Source organism: Temnothorax curvispinosus, unplaced genomic scaffold, assembly GCF_003070985.1.
Source record: "Temnothorax curvispinosus isolate PA1 unplaced genomic scaffold, ASM307098v1 QBEX01010478.1, whole genome shotgun sequence".
Classification (NCBI taxonomy): Eukaryota; Metazoa; Arthropoda; class Insecta; order Hymenoptera; family Formicidae; genus Temnothorax; species Temnothorax curvispinosus.
Genome location: NW_020220258.1, coordinates 1,955 through 11,103, shown reverse-complemented (window position 1 = coordinate 11,103; position 9,149 = coordinate 1,955). Strand labels below are relative to the sequence as shown.

Below are 9,149 nucleotides of genomic sequence, written 5' to 3'. Positions count from 1 at the left end.
ATATAATGACGAGTAGAGTCATAAAATAGCGCGAGGCATATATAAAAGGCCTTATTCTGAGTTTTCAATAATTTCATGATAATTTTAATCAACGGGCTAATTAACGTAATAACGAACTAGAGTGATTATATTTCACATGTAGAACATGCCCTGATACAGTAATTTCGATAAATAAGCCGTTTTCCAATTTGGCAACACGCTGGAAACTTTAACTGGTAAGCAACACGCCGCCAGAAACTCTAACTCAGTAGTTCATACGAACTTTGCCGATTATTATGCGCATTAATTATTATCGTTTTAATTAGTTTTGTTGGAGTCCATAGAGACTACCCGTATGATTCTTTTGATTAATTTTGCATTATTTCACTTTTGGCAACACGCCGCCAGCAACTTTAATTTATCAGTTCAAATAAACTTTGCGAATGATCGTGCGAATGGATTGCGAATACACACACACACACACACACACACACACACACACACACGGGGTGGGTGCGGGGGAGAGGGGGCCGAAGGCCCCCTCGCACCTCCCCGTGTGTGTGCGTGTGTGCTTCCCACGCATAATTAAACTAATGAAACTCCCAGCGTGAGACCTAATTGCTTGAATCGAGATGCTTGGTTATTCTGCACGATTAATTCATTTAAAATTGGCGCAGTTTTACATGCGCGTGCGGCCACTGAGCATGCGCATGTGGCCACAGGGCATGATCGTAGTCGCTACAGTTCGTCGGTATGACAGGAATCATAACCTAATTCCTGTCAACTTTAACGTTTAATATCTTGCGTCGCGGGGCAGAGCGACACTTTTTTCTGCCAGATTCTTTCGTTTCGTACAAAAACGCGTCGATTGAGCATAATTACATCGAGATTTGAAGTGAGGCCCCTAAACTGAATAATTACCATGTGCAGGTTTCTACTTGCACACTTTACTTTTTTAATTACTATCGGGATACATGGCTGAATGGCTTTAAGCCCGGTTTGTTCTGTATTTTTCAAAAATTACATAGGACAAACAATGTTTCAGAGAGACATAACCGGGAACTTCGAGAAAGCTTAACCCTTAAATGCCACACCTCTCAAGAATCTCGTAAATGACACATGGGGTCTAAAAGACCCCAGCATGAAAAATGTCTCCTTACTCATTGATTTTTTTATATTTAGTTATGAAAATTATTTTCAATGTTGTTCAAGGCTTAGAAAAGAGAATAAAATGCTTATATTGTTAAAATTGCAATTTCAACATAGTATAAAAAATTAAGTAAACTGAGTACTGCTAAGTGTACAAACGGGTAGGTCAATTACTCAACTATCATCAATGGAAGCATGAGCTCCATTTTTGGCAAGAACATTTGAAAACATTTCATTCTAAAGGGTCTGAGGTCCGCTGGACCCCGGGTGGCATTTAAGGGTTAAATAAACACTCGAGAATTGTAGAATTTTTAGGTATATTATGAACGTTTTATTGTAAACACTTTTTTCCAGAATATTTTTACTGTCTTTACAATTCAATATTGGGGTTCTAAGGGGGCAGTGCATGCGTAATACACGGCGCCGTTTCCAGCTAGCACCGCATAGCCTCTCCTGCTCAATTCCGACTCTCACCTCCAAGCAGGCGTTTATGCCGGTGAACCCTGGAAGCCTAAGCAACCATGACGGAGATCGGGTACCAACCCCGGTGGAAGTTGTGGTCAGGACTAACAAGAGCGGGAGAAATGGCCCTCCGAAAAGGGGGTTGGCGAGGGGCTAACAACCCTTCCCGTAAAAAATTACAAGTTGTGAAGCCAATAATAGAAAATGCCGGACAGAACCTACGAAAACGACCTACGCTTAGGAAAAAGGACAATGATTTAAGGATTTATACATGGAATGTACGGACTCTCTACTGGGGAGGAGCGCTGCGAGTGCTAGGCGAACCCTGGAAAAATACCGAGCAGACATAACAGCTATACAGGAGATGAGGTGGACAAAACAAGGCACGCTACAAAAAAGGGAATACGATGTATATTACAGCTGCTATGAGCACATACTTAGGACGGCCTTTATAGCCCACAAGCGCCTAAAACACCTCGTCGTTGGATTCAAGCCGATATCACCTAGGCTGAGCGTTCTCAGAATCAAGGGAAGATTCTTTAACATCAGTCTGATAAACGTGCATGCACCGACAGAAGACAAATCGGATGTGGAGAAGGATGAATTCTACTCTGCCCTGGAAGATGCATACGATAAATGTCCTAAGAACGACATAAAGATCATTGTTGGGGACTTTAACGCAAAAATTGGCAGGGAGTCAAGGTATCAATCGCATGTGGGTAAATATAGTTTGCACAAAGAGTCCAACGAAAATGGAGATAGAGCCATAGGCTTTGCCGCTTCTAAAAATATGATCATAGGAAGCACAAAGTTCAATCACAAGGATGTGCATAAGCCTACATGGGTGTCTCCCGATGGTCAAACAATGAATCAAATAGACCATATGCTAATAGATGCCAGGCACGCGTCAAACCTGCTAGATGTGAGAAGCTATAAACGAGCAAACATTGACTCTGACCACTACCTACTTGGTGCGAAATTCCGAGCCAGAATTTCAAATGTAAAAAAGCTCGCGAGTGAGAGGCAAAAAAAGTACAACGTCCTTCGGCTCAGGGATGAGGAGGTAGTGCATAGATTTCAGGAAACAATCAATAAACATTTGTGCCCGCAAGAGCATGAAGAGCATAACATGTCAATTGTTGAAATCTGGGATAGATGCAGAAATGCCTTAACAATAGCAGGGAATGAGGTCATGGGGGAGTGCAGGCGACAGGATAAAGCGGAATGGTTCGATGACGACTGTAGGACAGCGACGAACATAAAAAATGACGCGTATAAAAAATTGCAGCATCGAAGGACGAAAGCAAATGTGGAGCGCTATAGAGACCTAAGAAGGGACGAAAAGTGGATACACAGAATGAAGACGAGGGCATTTGAAAGCCAAAGAATGGAGGAACTGGAACAACTGAGGGATCAGAATGAAACAAGGAAGTTCTACCACAGTGTGAATGCACAGCGGAAGACATTTCAGCCAAGAGTCACAATGTGCAAGGACGAGAACGGGAACATCTTGAGTGAGAAATCCGCGGTGTTGAAACGTTGGCGTGAATACTTTGATCAAATGCTTAACCAGAACCAGGAACCCGACAATGCTGAGGAGGAGGTGGAAACCAACGCTGAAGTGCAGAACCCACCAACCCTGTTGGAGGTAAAGAAAGCTATCATAAAACTAAAAAACAACAAGTCACAGGGGCGGATAAAATACCTGCAGAATTCTATAAGTGCGGGGGTGAGGAATTAGCCATCTATCTCCAGCAGCTAGTGGGTGAGGTCTGGAAACAAGAAGCCATGCCGGATGAATGGGAAAAAGGGCTGATATGCGTCTTGCACAAAAAAGGTGATCAGCTAGACTGCTCAAATTACAGAGGGATAACACTACTAAATGTTGTGTACAAGATATTCTCCAACATCCTGTGCGAAAGGCTACGGCCATACACCGAAGCTCTTCTTGGGGACTATCAGTGCGGCTTTCGTCTGGGTAGGTCCACAGTGGATCAGATATTCCTGCTGCGCCAAATCCTAGAAAAAACTCTCGAGTTCAACATAAATACGTATTATGTGTTTGTCGACTTTAAGGCAGCATATGATAGTATCGTACGAGTAAAGTTATATAAAGCCATGGCAGAACTGCAGATCCCTAAGAAACTGATAGATCTCGCGAGGTTAACAATGAGTAGGGTTCTCTGCGCGGTCAAAATACAAAGTGACATAACCGAAACATTTGAGACCAAAAATGGCCTCAGGCAAGGGGATGCGCTTGCGTGTATGCTCTTTAACATCGCACTTGAAAAAGTGGTCAGAATGTCACGGATAAACACAACTGGGACAATTTATTTAAAATCGACGCAACTAATGGCGTATGCAGATGACGTTGATATCGTCGCGAGATCGGTAACTGGCGCAAAAGAGGCCTATTTGAACCTGGTGGATGCGGCGAAACAGCTGGGGCTACAAGTAAACGAGAACAAAACCAAGATCTTACTGTCATCCACCTCACAACGATGAGCGCACAACTTAGGACAGAACCCGACAATTGAAGACCATAATTTGGAGGTCGTGCATGACTTTGTCTACCTGGGGTCATCGGTTAACACGCAGAACTGTGTAACTGATGAGATAAAGAGACGTATAGTTTTGGCGAACAGATGCTATTTTGGACTGCGTAAGCATCTAAGAAACAGTAACCTAACCAGGAGAACAAAGATCAGGCTCTATAAAACGCTCATACTACCGGTACTTACATACGCATCGGAGACTAGGGCCATAAGTAAAACAGACGAACTGCTTCTGCTTGGGTTTGAAAGGAAGGTCCTTAGAACAATTTACGGAGAGGTGTGTGAGGATGGATTATGGCGCAGAAGATACAACTGCGAGCTGGATGACTTATATAAGAAGACTGACTCAAGAGATGTGGTCACGCTCATAAAGATTGGGAGACTGAGGTGGGCAGGACATGTGGCGAGATTTGGGGACAGCAACATCCGGAAGCGTACTCTCAACGGGGAGCCAGGTGGCAGGAGAAGACCAGGAAGGCCAAGGCTACGTTGGGAGGATGGAGTCGTGCGTGACGCAAAGAAGATCGGCGTTAGAACTAGCGCAATGTGGCGCAGAACGGGGATGTGTGGCGTGAAAAATTAAAGGAGGCCAAGACCCGCATTGAGTTGTAGCGCAACTGATGATGATGATTACAATTCAATATTATTTACAGCTAATCTGACTGAGGATTAAGGATCGATCCGCAATTTTTTGGAAAAGTTTTCCATTTTCGATCTCAAACCCCAATAACCATTATTGCAGAGGCAAATAATCCTGTAGGCAATAAATTCTGTTTGCTGAAAGATAAGAAACACATACATCAGTCAGCAGACTACATGAAAAAGTGACAATGAACATCGAGCAGGTCTGTCAATGAAAGATTAACGGTAAATATCGATTTTACGGACCTGCTCTCGGTTTGTTGCGTCAATCTGTCGTCGCATTGCTATTAACAGATCTACTCTGATATTCGCCGTTGGGATATGATTCCAACTTTTGTTTAGAATTTGGCAACGTTACTCTTACTCCGCAGGGAACAGGGATTCTGCAAGCACGTGGTTAGCTGGAAAGCTAGAACAAAAAAAAATTAATTATTTACATAATTTTTTATTTTATGAGAATATTAGCTAATTATCTGATATATTTGTCTATTCTTCATTTACTTTTTTCTATCTTCCTTGTTTATGCTTCTTTTATCTTGCACAGGTTTTATTCCGCAGTTGAAGATGATGGCAAACTAATTCCAGAGTGCGAAGAACGATGCTACAACTATGAGTGATATTTATTAAAAAACATTGAAAAAATTAAAATTGTTTAATTAGTAATAATAATAATAATTTATTCATAATTTTTTACCTCGTTCATCCTCTATGCACTTTGTTTTTTGTCATTTTTATTTAATTTTATTTTACTTAAGTGCCACAATGTATTTTACATTTACATTTATAAACTATTACAGTCGTAACATATTTATTATACACGCGTGCACATTATGGGTGCGTTCGGGGAGACGCTATTAGCGCTATATCGTACTACAAGCTGTTCGCGGAGCTGGATGGTAGCGCTACCAAATGCTATCATGACGTCACTAAGGATAGCGTGTGACGTCATAACTGCGCGCTACTAATGCTATTTCTTCCGAGGTAGTGCATGGGTAGCGTTAGCGTTTGCGGATGTTCAGGGAGACGCTATCAGCGCCTGTGGAACTGTTTGGGGACGTTCTGTGCTCACGTGAAGGTTATGTGTGCACGTTGTAAACCATGAACGTGTTCGGCCAGTATTTTCTTACAGTAAATCGTAAGTATATTTTGTGTATAAGAATATGTATAAATACTGCTGCAATACTGCTAATATCTTAATTTCCACTGTATAATCTTTTCTGTTTGCAGGAACATAAGTTCTTCTTCTTTCTGTTGGTTGGCTCGGAGACTGTCCTGTCCCATGCGGCCAAGAAACATAAGTTAATCGAACGGATTGAATGTTAGACAAGGGTAAAATAATACACGAGTTATGTTTCCGGACGCAGTCCTTAAAGCTAGGTATACATCAGTCGTATCGCAACATCGCGAGCGTCGTAATCGTAAGGCTGTAACTAATCACAATTAAGAATTCTTATAAAACTTGATTGTGATTGATCACGACTTTACGATTACGACGCTCGCGATGTTGCGATACGACCAATGTAGATCTAGCTTAATACTGGTGCGATATTGCTAATATTTTTATTTACACTGTGTATTCTTTTCTGTTTGCAGGAACGTAAGTTAATCCTCAGGAAATTAACGGTCTCTCCCAATTTATGGAGGGGAATCGAGAACAATTTTTATTGTTATTAGCGTTACAAATACGCGAACAAATAGCAGATGTATCATCGAGTGATAGTGATAATGAGGAATTCGTAATGTTAGAAACTGTATTACGTACTAGAAGAAAAATACCCAGAGTACCGTATTATGTTGAAACAATAGTGCCGACAATGACAAATCAAGATTTCAAGTCTCACTTCAGGTATTAATACAAATGTCTTTTATTATTATTTCTGTTGAAATATCTGTGGTTTGAAAAATATTAGACGATTTACATAAAGAATATATTATATTATAAATGAATAATTATTCCTTAATTTAGAATGCGTCCTGGAACTTTTGAATACTTGCTGTCCATCATTGGTCCTAAATTACAAAGAGAAACAGGAGGAACGCCAATGATTTCTCCACATAAACAATGTTTATTGGCATTGTGGAGACTGGCCACTCCAGATTCTTTGAGGTAAAGAATAAGCTTATTAAGCATAGAGTTCTGCATAATCAACGATATCAGTAGGTCTATTCTCATAACTCATAACGACAGTTCATTATTGTTACAATATCGTTGTGCAGTATTTTTACTATGTGAAAAAGTTGCGCAACAACATTATAACGATGACGAACTGTCAGTAAGAGTTACAGAATGGGCCTACAGTTGTCGCAAGTATCAATCTGTTTTTGTGTTTTGCTGAAATAAAATTTTATAATTATAAAGTTCTAAATTGAAAAAATTATGAAGCAAAGTTATGTAAGAAATAAAAAGTAAAAAGAATTTATAGCTATTACTTGAATAATAATTGTATAATTTAATGCTGTAACGATTTTTACAATAATCATAAAATTAATGTCTGAAATGTTTTCAGTAATAATTGCTAAAATGATTTGCACTAATTATACAATTATATAAAAATTTCTTTTAGGCATCACTTTTTTTAAGATTGCTATATATTACAATAATTGAATTTAAAATTAATGATTTTAAAAGTTAGATTTAAATTTATTACGCAATATATTAAACATTATATTTTAAAATTTAAATGATGCTAAGTGTTCTGCATACGTTCTTATCTGGGTAGTAACAGATGATGCTTATATTGATTTACATCATTAAACAGAGAATAATTTTTGTTTTTATTTTTTAATGTCCTCAGATCTATTTCCGACCGATTTGATGTCGGCAGAAGCACAGCATTATATGTTACACGACGTGTAATAAATGCAATTATTGATTTGGCGCCAAATGTTATAAAGTGGCCTAGAAACGAACGAGTTAACGAAATATGGACGGGATTTGAGAATGCTAGTGGATTTCCGAAGGTCATTGGTGCTATTGACGGTACACACATCACCATTCCAGCTCCAACAGATAATTCAGCAGCGTATGTCAATCGCAAGGGTCGTCATTCGATTCAACTTAAGGTAATATGCTTTTTTGCTTCAAGAATTCTCCTTAAACCAGTATTTATAGTCCAATCTTACATTTAAGATCATTTCAAATTCATCTTTAGATACTCCGTATTCAATGAAATGATTCGTATAGTATTTAAATAAACTTAAGACAATCTATTTAAGATCGGACTATGAATATCTAAAGCTAAGTTTATATTGATCAGTTATATTGATCATTAACTTAAGTTAGGTCTACATCTATCGAACGCTCTGAATTATAAGGAAATTGACCAATCATAGTCGAGTGTTTATAAGAAAACTCGACTGTGTTTGGTCAATTTGCTTACGATCCAGAGTGTTATGATGTAGACCTAGCTTTATGCTGAAACCGGTAACAAATTGATCAATCGTAGTCATTGTAGTGTGCTCTCCATATAACTTCATGTAATCTATATTGGTTTGTATATTTTTTTTGCAGGCTATCTGTGATCACACGTGTCAGTTCATTCATTGCTATGTCGGACATGTAGGATCAGTACATGACCAACGAGTTTTTCGTCTGTCGGAAGTGCAATCTTATCTTGGAGACGTATCAAAGTTTCCAGAAGAGTCTCATTTAATTGGTGATCTAGCATATAAGCTACATGAAAATTTGTTGATACCATATCGAGATAACGGTCATTTGACAGAACGCCAAAGAAATTATAATTTTGTGCATTCTTCAGCAAGAATGGCTATAGAAAGAGCATTCGGACTTTTGAAAGGACGTTTTAGAAGTTTGCTAACAACTCTTGCATTAGATAAAGTAGATTTAATACCATTACACATTCTAGCCTGTTGCGTATTGCATAATATATGTTTGATGAAAAATGATATTCTCGATATCGAAGTAAATGAGGACGTACACGCGATAGATTGTGTGAGGGATAATAATGAAAATATACAAAATGCTCGTGCAGGTATTATAAAACGTGATTTAATAGCAGAACGGTTGCGAAAATTAGACATGTTTAGAAACAGTATTAAATTAGTTTAAGAATAGTATAAGATATGTATTAATAATATAGTTTAGTAGGTACTTAATGTAGTATAGTATAATGTAAGTAAGGGGGGGTTCTACAATAGTTGCAAATGCAAAAAGAACATAATTGATAAATCACATCGCCATATGGCGTTTACGACTAGCGACAAGGCATTTGTAACTCATTGTAGAAATCCCCTAATAGTATAATAAAAATAATTGTACGTATTTAGTATATCTAGTAATAGTAATTATAATAAAAAAAGTTTAGTACATATCAGTCTTTAAAAATTGCGTAACAATAAATT

The 9,149-nt window shown here is 38.6% G+C and overlaps 1 protein-coding gene and 1 long non-coding RNA gene across 2 annotated transcripts; both read left to right on the top strand.

Annotated features, from left to right (window-relative positions):
• The first annotated feature begins 1,954 nt into the window (after positions 1 to 1,954).
• LOC112460384 lies at positions 1,955 to 4,728 on the top strand. The gene is made up of 3 exons (XM_025025033.1): positions 1,955 to 3,238; positions 3,313 to 4,044; positions 4,189 to 4,728. The coding sequence occupies exons 1-3, from the start codon at positions 1,955 to 1,957 to the stop codon at positions 4,726 to 4,728; spliced, it is 2,556 nt and encodes an 851-aa protein (XP_024880801.1).
• A 1,028-nt stretch (positions 4,729 to 5,756) lies between these two features.
• On the top strand, positions 5,757 to 7,095 carry LOC112460386. Its single transcript, XR_003041436.1, has 4 exons — positions 5,757 to 5,922; positions 6,015 to 6,116; positions 6,381 to 6,633; positions 6,754 to 7,095. It is a non-coding gene; the product is annotated as an uncharacterized LOC112460386 (long non-coding RNA).
• Positions 7,096 to 9,149: the final 2,054 nt, after the last annotated feature.

Excerpts from the sequence above, each read along its gene's own strand:
- LOC112460384 (XM_025025033.1), top strand. The coding sequence starts at position 1,955 with ATGAGGTGGACAAAACAAGGCACGCTACAAAAAAGGGAATACGATGTA. Across the intron at positions 3,239-3,312 it reads ACCCACCAACCCTGTTGGAG|TGCGGGGGTGAGGAATTAGC; the intron begins GTAAAGAAAGCT and ends GAATTCTATAAG. Across the intron at positions 4,045-4,188 it reads CGAAACAGCTGGGGCTACAA|AACTGTGTAACTGATGAGAT; the intron begins GTAAACGAGAAC and ends GTTAACACGCAG.